At 36.0% G+C, this 21,220-nt stretch overlaps 1 protein-coding gene across 4 annotated transcripts in view; it reads left to right on the forward strand.

Moving 5' to 3' along the window:
- Positions 1-20,452, forward strand: part of hook3 (hook microtubule-tethering protein 3) — a 64,928-nt gene extending 44,476 nt beyond the window's left edge. For 2 of the 4 annotated variants that reach the window (XM_088630323.1, XM_088630324.1), the window contains 9 exons: positions 482-622; positions 1,232-1,319; positions 7,729-7,763; positions 8,174-8,256; positions 8,942-9,042; positions 9,225-9,329; positions 10,733-10,804; positions 11,115-11,251; positions 19,980-20,452. In XM_088630323.1, the coding sequence (XP_088486449.1) occupies positions 482-622; positions 1,232-1,319; positions 7,729-7,763; positions 8,174-8,256; positions 8,942-9,042; positions 9,225-9,329; positions 10,733-10,804; positions 11,115-11,251; positions 19,980-20,079 (862 nt within the window). In that variant the 3' untranslated portion in view covers positions 20,080-20,452. Of the gene's footprint in view, positions 1-481; positions 623-1,231; positions 1,320-7,728; positions 7,764-8,173; positions 8,257-8,941; positions 9,043-9,224; positions 9,330-10,732; positions 10,805-11,114; positions 17,744-19,979 lie in introns of those variants that run through there. The other 2 variants (XM_088630325.1, XM_088630326.1) reach the window with 2 other exon arrangements.
- Positions 20,453-21,220: the final 768 nt, after the last annotated feature.

Raw genomic sequence — 21,220 nt, forward strand, 5'->3', positions numbered from 1 at the left:
ACAGCTCTTAAATTGCAAAGATTATAGGCTTTTTCATTTCCTTTTTTGGTGAAATTAGACACCCAGAAATGGTTCTGTGATTAAGGTCTTTTTTCAGCCGACTTCTGTTCTAGCTAGTAAGCTTGAAACTTTGTTCCTACCCGTCATCCACTGCAAGTTTTAACATGACTGAATTTTTCCAGAGCTTCACTATTGATTTAGAATTAAATTGAGCGTACTGTTTTTTTATGTTTTTCAGATTTTGAGCACAGTGCTACTGTAAAAACATAGCATCTCACAGTACAAGAATGGACCAGGTTACATCTTCCATGTAGTATGTTTTTTGTAAAACAGATGAATATTCCTGTAGAATTAAAGTACACTTTAGGTGTATAGACAAATATGCAAGGCCAGGTGAAGTTAACATGTTAATTCTTCCTCTTGTGGAAAAGTAAAATCAGTAAAAATAGGTTTATTCTTCTGCATCTTTTGTGTCACACAGAGAGAGGCTTATCCGCCTGCAGCATGAGAATAGGATGCTGAAGATAAATCAAGAAGGCTCAGACAATGAGCAGATAGCCCTTTTGCAGAGCTTATTAGAGGATGCCAACAGCAGAAAGAATGAGCTGGAGACCGAAAACAGGTAAGAGTGTGAGATAATTGTGTAGGAATTCAGTGCAACTTGAAGATAAATGGAACTTTAATGAACAAGTGGTTAATTTACAGAACTTGGGGTGCTGAACAGGGGAGTTACCTCAAATAGTTTTCATTATACTATACAAGTAATCATTAGTGATATACCTCACGCTTCAGTTTCAGAACCATTGTCTTCTTTCACAAAACAGCTGGATGAGATCCTTTATCATTTAGCTGCTAACTACATAACAGGATAAATGGGCTGAATGGCCTACTCATTTTTGTAACCTTTCTTCCATTTTGTTCTTAATCTGAAATAGCAGAAATGAACTAACATATCCTCTCTTCACTGATATAAAATAATGTTCCTTCCCTTAAAGATCTGGAGTTATCTCATGAATTCCCCAGTAAATAGACAGACCGGTCGTTTGTCTTTATATTTAAATGCTGTGTTGTATTCCTTAGAAATAAAAACTCAGTCTGTGGTCTTTGGTCTTTCATATTCTGAATTTAGTACACAAACATCCAGTAAATAACTCTGTTCTAAAAATAAATAACTAAATCCCTTAATTTATTTGCTTAACCAAACCTTTTTTGTTTTTCATTCCCTTTCTAGATTAGTTAACCAGAGACTGATAGAAGTACAGTCTCAGGTTGAGGAGCTGCAGAAGTCACTACAGGAACAGGGGTCCAAGGCAGATGATGTGAGTATGAATCCTGTTGGCAGGCCTCTGGTACTTTGCACAGTTTATAACAGAGCCTTGTGATATTGGTCATTTCCACTTTTATTCCTCTCATTACTTAGCTCAGTTTGTCTGTTATGGAATACAGGCATGAAATTACATGAAGAATCCACCAACTTTTGTGATATTTGAGTGTTTGCAATAACAGTACTAATGACCTTAACAGTGCTTGCTGTGTGTATTATGCGTGTATATTTTGCAACTTTTGTTAGTATTCTTCATGTCTAATCTGCAAATGCCTTATCTTTTTTGTCTGTTTTTTTTTCTTTTAGTGTGGTTAGAGTTGAATAGCATGTTTTTGTCATCATGGATGTGTTTAAACTTATTTGCATAAAGGAATAGTGGAAGAAAGAACTGGCCCCTATTCAAAGCACTAGCTCAGAGCACAGGTTGAGCTTTGTGGTCCCAAGGTTACTTTTGAGCCTGGATGGTATCTCAAGCTGACGAGCTTTGCCAGTCCATGGTTTGGGATCTTGGCTACTGCAGGCTTGTGCTGTTGTCAGTGAGACATGGTGTGCTGCTCCAGACAGCACTCTCTCCTGCCAGGCTCTCTGGGCCTCACAACCCATCAAATGGCAAAGGGCTTTGCAGTTGGGTGTTATTGGAGAACTTCTCAAGTGAGTTCATGAGGCATTGTCAACACTGACTGCAATATATATATATACACACACATCTCAGACATTTCAAATCAGGTTTTGTCTTACAAATCTGATGCACATATTCTTAAGTTGTGTATTTTTATAACGTTTCGATTCATAAACCATGCATATTATATACAGTTGCAAGAAAAAGTTTGTGAACCCTTTGGAATTACCTGGATTTCTGCATTAATTGCTAAAAAAAATGGGTCTCATCTTCAACTAAGTCACAATAATAGACAAACACTTAACACTGCTTAAATTAATAACACACAAGCAATTGTACATCTTGTCAATATTGAACACATCGTTTAAACATTCACAGTCCGGGCTGGAAAAACTATGTGAACCCTTGTATTTAGTAACTGGTAGAACCTCCTTTAGCAGCAAAAACCTCCACCAAACATTTTCTGTAACTGCTGATGAGACTTGAACAACGGTTAGGAGGAATTTTAGACCATTCCTCCTTGCAAAACTGTTTCAGTTCATTGATATTTCTGGAATTCCTGCGTAAACAGCTCTTCAGGTCATGCCACAGCATCTCAATCGGGTTGAGGTCTGAACTTGACTTGGCCATTCCAGAACACAATTTTTTTTCCCCGTTTAAGCCACTCTGCTGTTGATTTACTCCTGTGGTAATCGTCAGGTCAGGTCATCGTCTTGTTCCATCACCCAACATCGATTAAGCTTCAGGTGATGGACCGCTACCCTGACATTCTCCCGTAAAATTTCTTGATACAATTTTGAATTAATTGTTCCCTCTATGATAGCAAGCTTCCTCCACCATGCTTCATGGTCGGGATGAGGTTTTGGTGTTGGTGTGCAGTGCTTTTTTTCTTCCAAACATAGCGTTGTGCTTTTCTGCCATAGAGTTCAACTTTTATTTCATCCGTCCACAGAGCATTGTCCCAGAAGCACTGTGGAACATCCAGGTGGTCTTTTGCAAACTTGAGACGTGCAGCAGCAATGTTTTTTTTGGAGAGTAGTGGTTTCCTCCGTGGTGTCCTTCCATTAACACCATTCTTGTTCAGTGATTTTCTTATAGTGGACACATGAACAAAGACTTTGGCAAGTTCAGGAGATCTCTGCAGGTCCTTTGCTGTTACCCTTGGGTTCTTTTTCACCTCCTTCAGCATTGCACACTGTGCTCTTGCCATGATCTTTTCAGGACACACACTCCTAGGGAGAGTAGCAACAGTACTGAATTTTCTCCATTTGTAGATAATTTGTCTTACTGTGGATTGACGAACACCCAGGCCTTGAGAAATGCTTTTGGAACCTTTTCCAGCACTATGCATCTCTACAGTTGTTCTTCTAAGGTCCTCTGATATTTAATTTGATCGGGGCATGGTTCACATGAACAGCTCTTTCTTGAGAAGAGCAGACTCTGTCAGTAACCAACCTTTGTGTGCCTTTTTATAGGGCAGGACACCTCCAACCCACACCTCCAATCTCATCTCATCTCATTGATTAGAGCACCTGACTCCAATTAGCTTTGGAGAAGTCATTAGCCTAGAAGTTCACACACTTTTTCCATCCTAGACTGTGCATGTTTAAACTATGTGTTCAGTACTGACAAGAAGAAGTACAATTGTTCATGTGTTATTAGTTTAAGCAGATTGTGTTTGTCTATTATTGTGACTTAGTTGAAAATCAGACCACATTTAAATGAGTAATTAATGCAGAAATCCAGGTAATTCTAAAGGGTTCACAAACGTTTGCTTGCAACTGTAGTATGTCATCTACCTTAAAGTAACCTAGTGTTGCTGTCACAGGTGTGACAGATCAGACAAAGCTTTGAAGTTGAGATATGTAAAAATGTGTTGGTGGGATTTGATCTTTTTAATATTCAGCATATGGTTATAAAACATTATGATAAATACAGATGTCTTCTGTGAGTAATTGTGAAGAATTAAGTGAGTGGGAGGTATTTTTTGGATTCAGCAAGGACCTTTCAATTCTGTTACTCGGGCTTTTAAAAATAGATGCAATTCAAACCAGTTTTACTCTAATTCTCATTAGATTTGAACACTTTGTTCTATATTTGCTCCTTAGCAGGAAAATAATTCTTTTAATTGGAGTATAAGCAGAGGCAGCGGAGGCAGTTCTTTTGTTGTGGATAACATACATTCTAGTTCTGACGTAATGCAGGGAGCAGAGTGTAGTTGTCTGTGGCTGTTCCCCTGACTTCTGTGCTGTTGTTTGTGTTTTAGTGTGGAAGAGGAAAGGCATTTATTTTCATGCACACACTGTGGATACTGAGTCCTGTGTATCTAGAAATCTACACAGAGGGATACATGTTGGTTCCTCCAAAGATGAAAACATGAAGAGGAATGAAAATGCATGTGTGAAAATATCCATTAACATCTTTTTTTTTTCTGTTAACCTACTTGATACTTTCTTACATTGTTCCAGTCGTCTCTTGGTTGCTGGTTTTGCACATTAATCTTTCTTCTTTTGTCTATTTCTGCGCTTCCTCTCAAGGCTATTGTGAGTATGGCTTGTATTTTAATCACTCTAAGCTCCTAGGACTAAAACTCTAAAAATATAACCCATGGCTTCCTAACATGGCAGTGGATGTCTGGAATTTCTTGCATCATTTTTTTTATTTCCCTAATCTGCTGAAAAAAGTTCTGAATGGTAGTTTTGCATCAAAGAAAGTAAATGCTTGAAGATTGAGGTGCAGCGCAGATCATTCTATTGCTGTTTCCTACTCCTGTTAGTTATAAGCTTGGTAATTTACACATCAGGATGTCATGTTTTACTACTCCTTAGTAGTAAAACAATACATTAGTGACTTATTTTTTAAAACGACACTCCTTGATAAATTCAGATGCTAGAGTTAATTTTGTGCAATGACATATGCCTGAATCTATAAACCTATGAGGAAAACATTTTAGTCCTAGAATGAGTTTCGATTTTTTTTTTCCTCAATCTGATTGAAATTATTGAAAAAATGAAATCAAACTTTGTGGCTCTAGGTCTCACTACATTTATCTCCAATCATCAAGTAGGGCATTGTGCATTAACTAAGAAAGATTAATCTGCTATTCATGTTCTGGGGGAGAAAGAGTGAGCTGCGTGGTTTCAACAGCAGTGCATTAATGAGTCAATATGATCAATTTCATTGTGAAAGGCTGTGAGACTTGCAACTCAGAATACTGGATTTCTAATTACATGGCTAAACTTTCTATAATTCTCAATTTGGTTTGTTGAGATTAAAGTATAGTACTTTACCTTAAAACTGTCATGAATCATTCTAAAGGGAGGATGAGTAGAATACCGAAAACACACGTGCTTCCTCTCGCAGCTGGAAGATCCTGTGAAATAATTTGTGTGAATCAGAATGGCTGCCAGTTTTTTTCCCACCACCTTGCAATATTGAGTAAGCCATTCCAATGAAACACTGCCAATGAATAATTAGGTAATAAAGTAATAAACACATCACCTGCTGGCTGATTATAAATTATCACCAAATACTGAAAGACAAATGAGACTGTTCTGAAATAGATTTATTTAGAACAAAATTCAGAGAGATTGCAAACAAGAGCTCAGTCAAACCCAACCCAACTAAATAAAAACTAAACATTGTATAGCTCATTTGGTTTTTAGTCCATAAATGATCTGAGGATCTCATTCAGCTGTTTTTAGAAAGAAACCATATTATCGGATTTCACAATATGGCTGTGTAATTTACAATGAAACCTACACCCTCATAATGAAACACTAAATTGAGAAACACACAGTGCAGTAATATTTTTATTCTATTACAAATTACTCAGATTTTGACTACAGAATCTAAGACTTATACATATAATCTACTGTATGTGACCAGACGCTAACACAATGGTATTTTTAAAATCCATCTTCAATATGTTTTATTGTAGTTTGCTCTCAGGATTAGCAGTCTCCTTTTGTCCCATTATTATTTTTCAGAAGAGATCAGGTATATATGTGTATACATGTACGGTATATTGTTTTACCTCTGTCATAATCTCAGTTTGATAGTATTTCAAACTTCTTTCCTATTTTCAATTTTATTGTATAGCAACAAGTCTGTAGTAGTTTTTGTTATATTAAATTATAGGGGATAAATATATTACTATTCCAAAAATAATGAGAATTCTTTTAATTTGTATCGTACTTTATATCCCACATCCTAAAATGTCCCTGATTATTTCGAGTGACTGATTTAATTACTTAAGATTCATTAAATTTGTTTCATTGGAGTGGCTTGATTAATAATGTCTACTTTTTTGGACTGAAAACTAGGGAGCCTGTGAATTTGACAAACTTTAACATCACATGATGTTATCCATGCACTAATGAGAAGTGGTGCATCCAGTATTATATTCTTAAAACTTCTTTGAGCTGCTACTAAATTTTAACTGCAGTGAAACTCTTTTTTTTTCTGGTACATTGTTTAACTGACACTGAAGGTTGGCCTTTTAAAATGCCTTGGTACACCTCATGTATCAGGGCAACTGACTGCTTTTGTGCTGTTGCTTTATTGTGTTCTCTGCTGAAGATTCAGAAATCTTTATCACTGAATTTATCAAATATTATAAATTGTTACAAGAAACGGCATAGCCAGTGTGGTGCTTTATAGAAATGGATGTGCATTGCTCTGCTGACAGAGTACTCTGATGTGCATTTTTATATTAACTTTCAGTTCAGTTCCTTTCCTTAGTCATTAACAAGGATTGCAAAGGAGAGTTATTTGGCATCATGCATCAGGCTTGCTTCTTCATGTTTTTGTTAAAGCAGTTGTTTCATAAAGTGACACTGACCTTAACCTACTCATACCATAAATTATTCTCCAGATTTTTTTCTCTTTACTGATTTGAAATAGGAAAGAGTATCATAAAGCAAGACCCAAATTAGTTTAAGTTCACAGCTCATCACCGGTTGTTAAAACACATATTTAAGTATGTTTCAGAGTTACATTTTGTGTCATTCCCTAGATTAATTATCTTAAATTGCCATAGGGTAAAAACTTTCGAATCCAGCACTTGCTATATTTATACAAGCTGCTGGGAAATTGGTGGATAGTAGGATCATTTATTTAATTTAATCAAGAATAATCTTCCACTATTAGCTCTGAAAAATTAATTGTATGTCATCAGTACAGTCTACGTTATTAATCCTATTTTATCCACACTTTCTTCCTGAGGTATTCCATCCTGAAGATCATAGCTAATAGAATTCATATGGGCCATCAAGCATGTGCCAAGCAACCTGTCAACTCATCACACTGTTCAAATTAATAGGATGCGATATTTAGATCAGCCGGTAAATTTAAGTCAAGCTCTTGAATTTCCTAGCTTTGCTGATGGATGCTTAAGGTTTTTTTTCATTAATTCCTAGAATGTCCAGAAAAGTCTTCCATGTCTTAAATGCATCTTTTAAAATAGAAGATTTTAAAATAAAACTGGCTTTTATCAGACCAATTTGTTTTTAAATTATTGGCTTTTGGCAACATCTCATTGAACTGTACAACTTTCTACATATGGTCCAGAAATCTGTAATAGAAATATAAAGATATGAGAATTCTACACCACATGTGGCTCTGAGCAAAATCTTTTTAAAATCGACCCATACCAAACAAACTGAATTAAAATTACTGTACTGATGTCTTACCAGCAGAGGGCATCTTGGCATACAGCAAGCTCTATCTTGAAAAGCAGAGAAAAGATACTTCTGTTCCCTAATTTTGCTTACTCTTTTTGCAGTCAATGATTCTGAAGAAGAAGTACGAAGAGCACTTGTGAGTTAGTTTCTTTTGGTCCCAATTTGCCAGCATGTCTCTTTACTATTATATGTATTTGTTTACAGGTTATGGAATAGACTAGACTGAAACAGTAGCAGTAGGTTTTTTAGATACCTTGCTTTCAACTTTCAGTAGTTCAGACTGCAATGGCTTAGTCTTGTATCCATTTACATCCCGAGGAGAATTTACTGAATTCAGAAACAAATTAGCCATTATATCATGTATCTGGTCTGTAGCATTCTGATTATTTCTTTAATTAGCAGGCTGTTTATTAGGTCCAATGTGACAAAAGTTACATAGTAAATTTTCTTCAAGTTTCTGTTCGTGTAGCACTCCTGTGAACTTCTATTAATTTCGGCTCATTGTCTTGATTTTCATTCCCCTCCTGGTATTTATAAAAAAAAAAGAGAGAAGATGCGGGAAGTTCACAATGAGCTTCAGAAGAAGAGCGCATACATTGAAGATTTGGAGCCGAAATACAACACAAGCTGTGAGTGTTCCTATTTAAGACATAGCTGCCATCAGCATCTGCATTTCTTCATGTTAAGATCATTCCAGTGAATTAAAATGATTTGATGAGAAATTAATTATGAGAAAAATCAATCTCTGGGGTTCCGATGGTTTGCACTAGCTAAGTATAGTGAGGCAGTATTTGAATGACACATTATAATATATTGGCATTGCTGCCTTGCAGCATTGAGTCCCTGGTTCAGTTCTGGACCTGGGGTGCTGTCTGCATGGAGTCTGTGTGTTCTTCCTGTGTACACGTTTCCTCATAGTGCTCCAGTTTCCTTCCACAGTCCAAAGACACACTGTTAGGTTTATTAGTTTTTGAAACCACTTGACATTTTGAGAGTCTAAACACAATATTCAGATAAACTCTTGAATCTGCACATTCAAAAAATGGTTGAATGAGCAAAAATGGTAGGAGTAAACCATTGCGTTTATAGGTCTGGCTTTTTTGTTTTTCAAAGCATTTCTTATATTTACTGTTTGCAGAACCTTTCTTTCCTTGTGTTCTCTTCATTTGCCATATATTAAAGTATGTTACCAATGGCTTTTCTGCAATTTTGTTGTAGCAAACTCATAGTGACATTTTTCTTTTATTAATATGATTCCACTTAGTCATGTTGTGTTAAAACTGATTACATTTGTTTTTTCTTTGCCTTTTAAAGCTCAAAAGGTTGAAGAACTAGAAGAGGCTTTAAGGAAGAAAGATGAAGAAATGAAGCAAATGGAAGAGAGATATAAGAAATATCTGGAGAAGGCTAAGAGTGTAAGTAGATTTTTTCCCGTTCCTTGAAGGAAGGTGAGTTTAGAATTTTGTGGCTCTTTTTCCTTGTGTGTTTTTATGTCTTTATCTCTCTTAATTACACAGAATAGTAATGTATGTGATGTATAATGTTCTACAGACAGCTGCTGCATTTTGCCTTGGTGATTTGCCTATTTTTTTTGCAGGTGATTCGAACCTTAGACCCAAAACAAAATCAGGGTTCAGCACCAGAAGTACAGGCTCTCAAGAATCAGCTACAAGAGAGGGAGAGAATGCTCCATTCATTAGAGGTAGATAACATATTAATCATAATACATAGACTAAATGATCACCGGAAAGGTTGTTCCATTTTATGTTCTTCTGTGTGACTTCCCACGTAAACGCAGAGTAAAGTCATTACAAAGCCAATGTCACTTATTGAAGCCAGCAGCCATATCGCCCTGCAACTCACAACTGGTAGCCCACTGAAGCTTAGTAGGTGTGAGCCTGGTCAGTACCTGGGTGACAGACCTCCTGGGAAAGTTAAGGTCGCTGCTGGAAGAACTATCAGTGGGACAAGCAGTGGACACTCACCCTGCGGTCTGTATGGATCCTAATGCCCCAGTATAGTGACTGGGACACTATACTGTGAAAAGGCACCGTCCTTCGGATGAGATGTAAAACCAAGGTCCTGAATCTCTGTGGTCATTAAAAATCCCCGTGAGTTTCTCAAAAAGAGTAGGGGTGTAACCCCAGCATCCTGGCCAAATTTCCCATTGGCCCTTACCAATCATGGCTTCCTAATAATCCCTATCTATAAAATATATAAAACTTTTTATTTAAAAAAATCTTTAAAATATTTCCTAATTTTGACAATTCTAGATAGTGTAGATGCTCTCTTTCCACCTCAAAACGTTAATTTTATCTAAGAAATAGATAATTTACTGTGATAAATTTAATCTGTGATGTCACATTATTAAAATGTCTAAAAATGTCACTAGAAGTCACTAAAATGTTGATGTATGTAACATTAAATAATAGTTAAAATTTCCTCTGTAAGAGTATTTTAGATAGCCTGAAAGATGGTCAGTTTGAATTGTCTTTAGTTTTGTCCTCTTGTCACGTGCTTGTTCATATCTCTTCCTTTGTACTAGCAGGAAGGTATTCATTTCTCAGGCTTTAGCTAGTTTAGCTAGCTGAAATCCACAGACAATCAGTTAAAGAGTAGCCAGTAGGCTTTTAGTGCTCACCAGTTAGAGATGCATTCTAATAATATTGCTGGTGACGTAAGAATAACTCTTAATTCCTGTTAAAATGTAAGTTTAAGATACTACTGTGCAGCAGTTTTATTCAGATGCAAAGTATTTTGTGAACTTCAGCTCTACATATAAAATCATTAGTTGAATAATTTGAAATACATTTTACAATAACATATTTTAAGTTATTTGTTCCTGCAGTATTAAACTTGACCCCCTTTTAAGGAAACCCTTTTAAACCTCTAATTTTAATTTTCCCCATAGAAATTTGTCTTATGTAACAAACCTAAGATTCTATATCCACACTAATGAAGGTGATTCATAATAATATAACCATTCAAACTGGGAAGCTTGAAAAAAATTTTTGATTTGTAAAATGATTTCAGATTGGGCTTTGTCCGGACAATAAGAAGCATGCCCATGCTTATTAGAGCTGTTTTCCTTTTAATGCTTAACAGAAAGAATATGAGAGGACCAAAACTCAGAGAGATCAAGAAGAGAAGCTGATTGTTTCTGCTTGGTATAACATGGTAAGTGCCACTTAGCAAAGTGAGGGGACAGAACAGGCTGAAAGATACCCTGCAGGGCACATCTCATCTCCTCTTTTATAAAGATACAGCTAATTTAGCACTTTCCTTAAAGGAAAATGTCATGTGTTTTTCTGACGTTGGTATGTTAGAAAATGGTGTGAAAACATGAACGCTGCAGCACGGCATTGAAAGAGGAACCAGAAGTGCTGCCTCCTCAGATCTTTTAACTTTGTCCAGCAGAGGGAGATAGAAGACCCAAGAATATCCTGGGTGTCTGTTGTGAGTTGACGTGCGCTGCCCTTCCTTCCAGGGTATGACCCTTCAGAAGAAAGCAGCAGAGGATCGGCTTGCCAGCACAGGCTCTGGACAGTCCTTCTTGGCCCGGCAGAGGCAAGCCACCAGCACCAGGAGGTCATACCCAAGTCATGTCCAACCAGCCACAGCCAGGTAGAGAGAAGGAAACGGGAGACACCAGTCACGCAATCATGTCATTGCACAGTGTAGCAATTCAGGACAGAGAAAATACTCATATTTTGGGTGAACACTAAATACTGTGCATCTTTGAAAAGTACATGTTTCTGTTGCTTATGTTGTACTTCTAAGACCTTTTTTAATATTGTTTGGGGTGCCTCGCTTATTTACATGAATCGTCAGATTTAAGCAGAGATGCCAATCGTTCAGTTTTTCCCACAGCACATCAGTCTTTTCTCTCTTCACTCCCCCTGCTCACAGCTTGTGTTGGCTCTTTCAGTGCTCATATCCATATGCAATAAAATAGGCTGATCTTCAATTCATTTTATGCAGTAGTAAAGCTTTAATATTTACATTCATTCTATAGGATTAGTTGTTGGCAATTGATTGTGTTTTTATTTAGCAAACCACTTTCTTCAGCTGGTAGCTGCTTACAACAGTTTTGAAAATATGACTCTTTTGGGAGCCATTCCCAGACTTTTGCTTTGTTTGATTAATTTTTTTACATGTTTTCTATGTCATGGTGCCTCAGCGCTTGATGGTCAGTGTGATTTATACAAATTTTAAGCATGTGGGAAAGCAGTAGGTTTTAATCATTTTCTGTTTTATTTCACAACTGAAGATGGTTACCTCTGAAATGTCAGTATTGATAAACATAATTAGACACAATATTGTGTTTAATCGTAGAAATGATTAAGCTTTTCTGATTGTAAAATAAATGTAATGGATGATTCTTTTGATATATTTCAGAGATGCTTGTTAAAGTTAATTTCCACATTTTTTCCTTAATTGTCTAGCATTTTCAAGGCAGTACAGAACCTAAATTGTTAGAGGAAGTGGAAGTAGTGCATTTATCACATTAAAATTTGTTTTAACCTGAGGATATCATCCTATATCTTGCACAGTAATTAACATTGGCAAGAAATAAGCAACAGGGAAATGTTCAGTGCTTTTAGTTGTGGACATCTTTGATCATCTTTTTGACAGTTTTAGGAAAGGAATAAGCACAAGGACTCTGGAATAGTATTTTACTACCTTTTACTTGTGCTAACAGTAACAGTTGGGAGAAATTGTTGGATTATTGTCGAAATCTTTCATAACTATAGTAGAGTGCATCATCACTGACATGTGTTCCCAAAGTAATTGGTTCACTAATGCCTAGGTTTGAATTATGCCACCAGTTTTGTGGTTCCACAATCCAGCAGCCTTGTGTATTAAACATTTGTCAATGTGCACCAAGGGCTAGTAACAGAACCATTATTTCGTTGACACATTCAGGAACTATTTTCACATTTTCTTGTTGATTATGTATTAGTGTTAACATTGTTTTCATAGATCTGTTTCTTATTAGTAGCACCAGTATTGAGTACCTCATTGGCAAATGCCCCTCATCATATCAAGAGTAATCAAGAGCTTCCATTGATCAGTATTACGTTGAGATTAGCATCTCTGCTTAAAAATGCCAAGATTAACTTCAATATAGTGTTGTGGTGATTCCAATAATATTGAAAGACGAAGACACCATGGGTGGACAGTGTTGGAATTGAATTTTGAGCTTCAGTTGGTCTATAGTTTACAATTTACTCGTTACGATTGTCATTTTTTTGTACTAGTAATTCCAATTTCTATGCATCATGACCTATTGGAATGTTGCAGTGTAGCCTTAAATGAAGTGTGACATCAAGCAAACACTCAAAGCATGACAAGCACAGCAATGTCTGGGACATGGACTTAAAATGCTACGTGTCTAAATTTGCTATGAATTATACATAACACAAAAGAAAGCAATTTTAAGTCGATAAAGAATAATGTATTTTCTGAAGGTGTGCAGTGTGGTTTCCAAGTATCTGCATTTTTCAAACTTTAGATGTTTTTTCCTTAAGTTTAAGTTTCTCTGTTTTTATAATATACTGGAAAACCTGCATTTTCATATATAATTTGTGTATTGTTTACATATTGATTTCTTCCATGATGTATGCATTAATTGGGAAGGTATACTTGGTCCCAAAGTCTTGTCACATTACATTTTTGCGATAGTTCTCTGGTCAATGCTATGTCACCATTAATAAATAATAATCCTCCAGTTTTAAAACTGGACGCTATATACAGTATGTTGACCAGTTAAAGTAACACCTGACCAGCTGTTTTTTTATTCGTTTTGTGTTATTAGGCTCCTCACGCTTTTCGATTCCAAGTTGATTTTATCCAAATCATGGTAATCAGCGGTTGTGCAACATGTTTCCTGCAAAGACTGGGAATGCTATGCATAATCATAGGTAGTAAATGCAACTGATTATATCTTGCAGTTCTGAAACTTCACTATAATTGTAGACCCTTTTTCTGTGTAAGGTTTTACCACCACTATTTTGAACAGCATTAGCATAGTTATTTCTGACATTTATTCCTTACAAGCTTTATCAAAATCCAGTTTTGTGCTACAGAATTCTGGCTCAAAGTGAGCGTCCTGCTTTTTTTCCAATTCTATGTTTAGTATTATTACCACCACCTATCCAAAGAAAGTAGACTAGACTGTTTTGCTTAAATATTTGCACTTCCATCACAAAATGGCACCTGCAATGCAGTACCATTCATCATTTGTGGTAGATAATGTTTTTTATATTGGGCCCATATGTGTAGAAAGCCTTTCTGTGGGCTATGAATGAGAAACTTGTTAACTGCAAGCGTTTAGTTGTCAAATATTGAAGTTATTTATGGTGCAGATAATTCAAAAATAGAATAATAAAACAATGTGCATATTAATTTTAAGTTCAGTTTTGGAGTATAATCATTATCCTTTAGGTAAGAACATGTTTTGAAATAACTTCCCATGAGATACCGTGCAGCACCAACTGCTCCTGTTCGCCTGTGCAGAAGATTACAAAAGGTCTTCCAGAATATTAAACATTTTTGAGTTAACAGTGCCAAAGGTTTTTTAGATTTTTTAAGTTCAAGTTTTACGTCTTCAATCCTTCAGATGATTCAAAAACTGTTGTTTAGTAAGGGTTATGATTGAGGACCTTATTATTACAAATTAACTGCAAAGTGAAAAACATTTTTGTAGTGGATTATCATGTACTGTTTCATTACATCAACAGAACAAGTTGCTCTACAATACATACGCAAGTTCACTTTTTCGAGGGAATTGGCATACACTTTTTAATTAACCAAATTATTTTAAATGATTTCAAGCTGTAGTTGTGTATGATGACCCTACTTCTTTATACCTGTTCAATGTCCATCTGAATTTTGGAAATTCTAATGGCATGTGTACACATTGTTATAAAATGTACTGATTTTTTTATCAATTGCTAAAAATGTTGTCGCTTGTAATGTCTCTTGATTTTGTCATTCATTGTGAAGTTATTGTCCCTCCTTTTTCAGCATTGTTTTTATATAATGTTGTTCTTCTATATTGAGAAGGGCAATGTAGAAACACTCACAATTCACTTGAACTGTTTATTCCCAGATCTTTCCTGTTTGTTTTTTATTTTTGGGGGGAATTTTAAAATAACTGCTATTCTTGTGGTTTATACTGCAGTTCATTCAAATATGGGGAAAACCCCCCCAAAAAGGATACATTTTTCTAAACATTTGGAATTAATCATGTTGAACACATTTTGCTTTTTCCAATTCAGTGGTTTCTTTGAATTACATGGCCTTTCCTTATCTGACAGTCTTTGGATGATTTGCAGAGGAAAATCTGCTAAAAACAAGCATGATTACAACTTGGTTTCAGTAATGTTGGTCCTTGGACTATCTAAATTCGTAAAACAATGCGTCTTATTTTTATCTGTAAATAAGTTGTACCACATAGGTGGTTTCTTGTAATCATAACACTCGAAAAATAATCAGCTAGAAACACATTTTTCTCAACTGCAGTATAGAATCATGCCTTCAGTGCACAAGGCATCTCATTTCACAGTAGCCATACTCCAGCTTGAAGATTACAGTTTGGAAATACTGTTTAGAAAAAATTGCACATTTCATGCTTCTGATAGAAATTCTAATGTTGTTGTAGCCTTATGTTGGTTTACATTTTTCCACCAGTTTTAACAGTTTTATTAAATTTCCCTGTGATTATAAACATTTTCCATAATGTCTTTGCTCCATTTCCTTTATTGAATGCAATTTTGACCAGTTGCAGGACTTGGCACTGTAATAGCTTCACTAACAGGATAATACTAACATCTACAGTTCTGATTTGCTTCTCTTTAATTTAATTGTTCTTTGTTCTCATTTGCAGCGATGTGATTGCATGACCTTCAGCATGGGTGATGGTTGCATGACCTGCAGTTGCATGGCGTTTTTGCGCTGAGTCTGCATAACGACTAACCCTGCTCCCAACACAGCCCTCTTAACTCCTAGGGAGAGGTCTCGAAATGAAGAGATTAATGCCTGTCCTAATCATGGACGCTTGCCTGTGCGACTAAAACTGTGCAGTCCTGCCAAGTCTGAGCACAGAGCAAGGGCCAGTGCTCTTGAGAGAAAAGGTTCACTCTGAGAGCAGGTCCTCTGCTGGAAAGGCATTACTTTTTGTCAGTGCTAAAGAGGTTGCTTTTCTCAGCTGGGCTGCTTCTGCATTTTGTTTTCAGCAATTTGCCATTTTTAAAAACAACATTTTGGATAAAAAGGTGGGGCATATAACTTTATTCATTCTTGTACTGGATTTGAAAGCCGTGAAGACTGAACTTGGATAAACCCCTCAGTTCTTGAACTCTAAAAATGGGCTGTGTACTGTTGTTACACTTTTCACTGTATGCAAGGCTGCCGAGTTAAATTTTCAGCAAAAATGTTTTGTGTTTTTATTAGTTTTTATTTTTCAGGCGACAGATCCTACTCAAAAGTATTTTAAAATGTTTTGCTCTATTTCAAGATTATAGTTTCCTGTAATTACTGCCTGTAGAAATGGATGAATTCCAGAAGAATGTCCCGTCCCCTAATATTCAAATGTTTATTGAAATCTGTATATTTTTTTTCTGATTTGTATTTATTTTCAATTTTAAGATCATCTTTGATTATTATTTTGCGTGAAATCATGCTTGTTGGGTGTTTCACACCATGGTAATGTCTTAACAGTGGATTTATAACCCTTATAAAAAAGTGAACTAATGGGGAAATTTTGTTTGAGCTGCAGCTTAAGTTTAAGGCTTTTGCACAATTATGCCTTTATATTAGTGTAATTACCTTTTTTATTTACACATGCAGTATTGTCCTTACCAATGCATTAAAATGGATATTCTGTCATATATATTTTTAGAATGTGTTTACTAATAGATCAACAACATTTTAACTCATAGACTTTATTGGGGGTTATATTTTTAATGAAAAATGTCATGCTTGACAATAAAGCTTTGTTTGAAATTAACAGCAAATGTGACATATTTAGCTAGTTTAGAAATTCAGGGATTGGTGACACTTTAGGTTATATAGCATGATTTATTCTGTTTCTGATGCTTTCTTCCATTTTCTGAACAACTGCCAAAACCACTTTTCCATCATCTGTTTCAGTAAAGCCAAAGAGTTTAACTGAAATACTATGGAGGTGGCAGTTTTACAAGCATCTCCGTTTTTGTTGCTCTTTTTACAAACCAAGCATTCAGATCTTTTACCTAATGTGCTGTATGGTTGGTTTCTAGCAACAGTGGCAAGTAAGCATTAAAACAGAATGATGACAATTATTTACCATAACTTCTGTGCTACAGCTTGTCAGCACAGAAATCCTATCTACGAATCATAGGAAATGGTCATTTATGAGCCTTTTGAAATAATTAAGCTTTTAAATATTGGAAAATGTTTAATAACATTGAGTGCAGAAAGGGATAAATTAAGACTGAGGGAAATGTTGTCAGACAATAATAAAAGAAGGTCTCAACCCCTATCTGTTTGGCAATTTGTGGGTATAATGTATGTAATACAGTATATATGTATACGATACTATCAAACATGCCATATTTATTACATAATGTCTTGCATAATGTTAGTCCCGCAATACCAATGGCACACAAAGATGGGGAGTATTTGATAAGATTAAGTCAAGAATAAATGTTAATCTAAAAGGTCACCATTTAACCCGTCCATCACAGGAATACCCAGCTGTTTTTCGTTGTCTTCTGTATAGACCAGATAGTCTAACAAAGTGTAAAACAGCGCCTCTTATATTGAATTAATATTTAGCAGGTTGTATGGTTACTATAGGTTTTTTTCATTTCTTTTATAGACCTCCATGTGCTTGTTTTACATTTGCTGAAGAAGCAAGTAACATTTTCCCATCTGCCACATTTTATATTGCTTGTATACATATGTACATATGTGAGAAACATTTGACAAGGAGTTGAGTCATATGAAACCATTGTTGAATAGAGGGATTTCACAGTATCTTTCCATTAGAAATCTGTTAATACAATGCTTCCTAAGCTGCAAAATTGTACAGTTGTTACACAAGTTGTAAATAAAGCTTGTATAAAACTCCTGCTGCGTCTGCCTTAATTTCTGGCAATGTTGAGTTTTTTTTTCTAAATTTTATATATCGGCTACTAAGAAAGCTGCTTTGACTTGTTAGTCCACAACGTATGAGGTATTAGTTATGGGGTGATAGTAATTAATTGATCATGTACTAGAGCTTTATATATTCAAGTTGGAAGTTGCATGTTTTATATTAAACATACACAGTACATCATTTTATAATCATATTAGTTCTAAAATTGACCAAGTCAGTCTCTGGGATTAAATACATACGATTGTCCACTTTACTTGATGAAGAAAGAATTGAAAACATAAAGGTTGGAGAAATGGGAAGAAGCCATTTGGTCACCCTGGCCCATTTAGAAGTAGCATATTGATCCAAGGATCTCATCCAGCTATTTTTTACAAAGAAGCCAAAGTATTGGCTTTAACCACATTGCTTCAGCACCCCAAGAATAGACTAGCGTTTACTGTACAGTGGCTTGGCAAAACTTCTCCAATTATTCCACAAAGGTTTTGGTGAGATCAATGGGTCACAGGCGACATGCAGCCAAATACCACTTATTTTTATACTTACATTTAATTTATTGTAAATTTCAAGTCAGGTACTTACCCTTATACTTAATTTCACTAGAAAACATTTTTTTTAATTACCCCAAATTAAAATATACAGTGCTGGTCATTCATATTAATCTATTGATCACAAATGTGAATTGCTTTACTGTAAAGCAAAAATAATATTGTTGTTTTTTTACAAGGAAATTTACATTAAGGTCATGTCTAAAGCATGTTTCTTGATTTATATGTGCTATTTTAACCTGGTATAAAAGTATTAACTTGTGAAGAACATATACTGAATATATTGTGGATTCAGCAACAATTGCTTTCTGTCTTCAGACCTCCTTTAAGCATTTCCAAAACACGGGTGAAAGAATGGCAGCCATTAGGAAGCTGGTTTCTCTTTTACTACCCTGTCTGCCTCTTCAATTCGCAAGGGATGGACTGGGTTTGGTACTCTGTCCAAAAATCATTGTAAAAACACTTAAAGCAATGTTCTTTTCAGTCACGGCGGGCAATTCCAAACTAACCCAAATTCACAATTCAGACATTAACTGAAGTGCTTTTTTGTTCTTGAGGTTAACACTACCATTTGTTTTAGCTTAGTTGTGGTCCAATAGCAACACTATTAGCAACAGACATTTCCTTGTGCCAAAGCCTTCACTAAAGCTCCACAAGAATTCAAAAACCACAGCTTCAGTTTTCTTTTGTTTTTCTTCTCTGTGCATTATATACATGTCAAAGAAATAAAGGGCCATTCAGGTATAGAACCCCCAGCAAACTACATGAATATGAGATGCTGTAACCTGCCATACTCTGTACAGTACCGTGCATATTTTCTTTTTTTTATGCTTGTGGCACTTAAATTTCTTAATGCATCTTGCCCTAAAAAAGTATGTACCGTTGTATAGGCAACACCTTGTCTGTCTGTTTTCCTTGTCGTCATCTCTGGAAGAGAGACAGTTTGTTGGCTTGTAGGGATGGGTTGCTCTAGACATCATTCAAACATATTGAATTATGCAGCTGGTTGACATTTTTGTGCGATAGCATGCACCTAGACCATGCCTTGCTAGTTTCCCAGAGAGGGTAGCCTTTACAGCAATGGATTGTTAGACTGCACAGTTACAGTATATCCAAAAATGTATTCAAGATTCACCCAGCATGTCAGATTGCTTCATCTTTATCAGTTCATGCTGTAGCTCTGGGTGACCATATGTTGCACTAAGGAGTATTCCCATGCTCCTCACTTGAGGGTAGTTTCACAGCCAGAATTTGTTGCAGGGCAGAAAATCTTGCAGAGGCTGTATAAAGTAAGTAGGAGGAAATCAAACCAAGCTGCAAAAGTCCATGTTCACGAAGAGAGCATGCACACTGTACACACAAACAGCCAAGTCCAGGATTAAACCTGCAGTTTATGGTGGAGTGGTGAGTAAATAAGCATTTATTGACCATAGTGCTGGTGGTGGAGCTGCATTCTGCATTTGACACACTTGGGCTGGTATGAACAGAATGCCTTTTCCTTATAGATGAGCATTATTTTCATACTGACTCTTGTATTGGCCATATGTTGTTCTGTCCATTTTCAACGAGAACAATTGTATAAAAGGTTTGTTTGTTTATTCTTCCTTCATTCTTCTAGTCGGGTCAACCCTTTGATTTCTAACCCATGCTTTTTCCCACACAGAAATTCCAATCAGCAGATATGCCAGACCACTGCCCTGAAGTGTGGACCCAAAACGTTCGACAATAGGAGGAAGGAGACTGTTATTTCTTCTCTCCCTTAGTGACATTAATATCCCCATTTCAAGGTAGCAAAGGGAGGGGTTGTCTGGTTCCCACCTCCTTCAGTCATTTATACAGTTCTCAGAGGTTTCAGATTACTGTTATCATAACTCACTTAAAACCACTTGTCCATGTCATTAGCCTTTACATTCCGATCTGAGAAAGGGAGTGGCAAGAACTTTTATGTCTATCCTATTCATCAACAGGAAATATAAGATTGTGCAGCACAATGAAGCTGCTTGGCTCACTGGGAAGCACCATCTCTGGAAAAGCTCATTAATAACTTGGGTGTTAAAACACTGTTTTATACCTAAAACATGATTTTACTAAAAATACACCTTTCAACCAATATGAAATAAATTGGAATGGTAAGGACGCTGGTAGATTAATTGGTTTCTGGGTAAACTGGCCCCGATGTGAGTGTGTGCGTTTTTACCTGTCTGCCCTGCGATGGACTGGAGTCCTGTCTAGGGTGCTATCCCGCCTTGCGCCTGAAGTCTGAAGACACTGAACTCTATTGTTAAGCTGTGGCTCACCTGAGACCCTGTACTGGATTAAAGCAGTAGAAAACAGGTGGATCGACAAGTATGATCAAGGACTGATAAAAAAATCACAAAGCTCTGAGAACATCAAAAGTCTGATTGAATGTTCCTAAACAATTAATCCTACATATACTTAAGTGATTGTCAAAGCCATTTTTCAGAGTTTCTGAACAGTTTTTCACAGTATTCAGCCATCATCGTAAAAGCAAAATAAGTACTGTTCAGTTATTCACTCTTCACTCTTCATTAACATGTTTTGGGAAAGTGCTCTTACTTTTGAATTTGGAAAATGAGCACCCAATACCGGTTGTGTGTCAAGCAATTTCTAATTTTGTTTTTGTTTTTTAAAGAGTAGACTTACTGTTCTGAGACTTGAAGTCATTTATCTCCCCACTAGAAATAATTGGATCTCCGACGATTCCACACTAATGTTGTTAATGAACAAAATTGCCACACTGACTAACAGAAGTATTCATACCCTTCCTATGCTGTCCCATTTTGGGAAATTCTAAAATGATGATGCAAATTTATTTAAACTTAGTATTTTATTACACTGAAAACTAAATTAAGTTAGAGACAATTATGTACTGTAATGTAAACT

The sequence above is a fragment of the Lepisosteus platostomus genome, chromosome 4 (assembly GCF_059453375.1).
Source record: "Lepisosteus platostomus isolate fLepPlt1 chromosome 4, fLepPlt1.hap1, whole genome shotgun sequence".
Taxonomy (NCBI): Eukaryota; Metazoa; Chordata; class Actinopteri; order Semionotiformes; family Lepisosteidae; genus Lepisosteus; species Lepisosteus platostomus.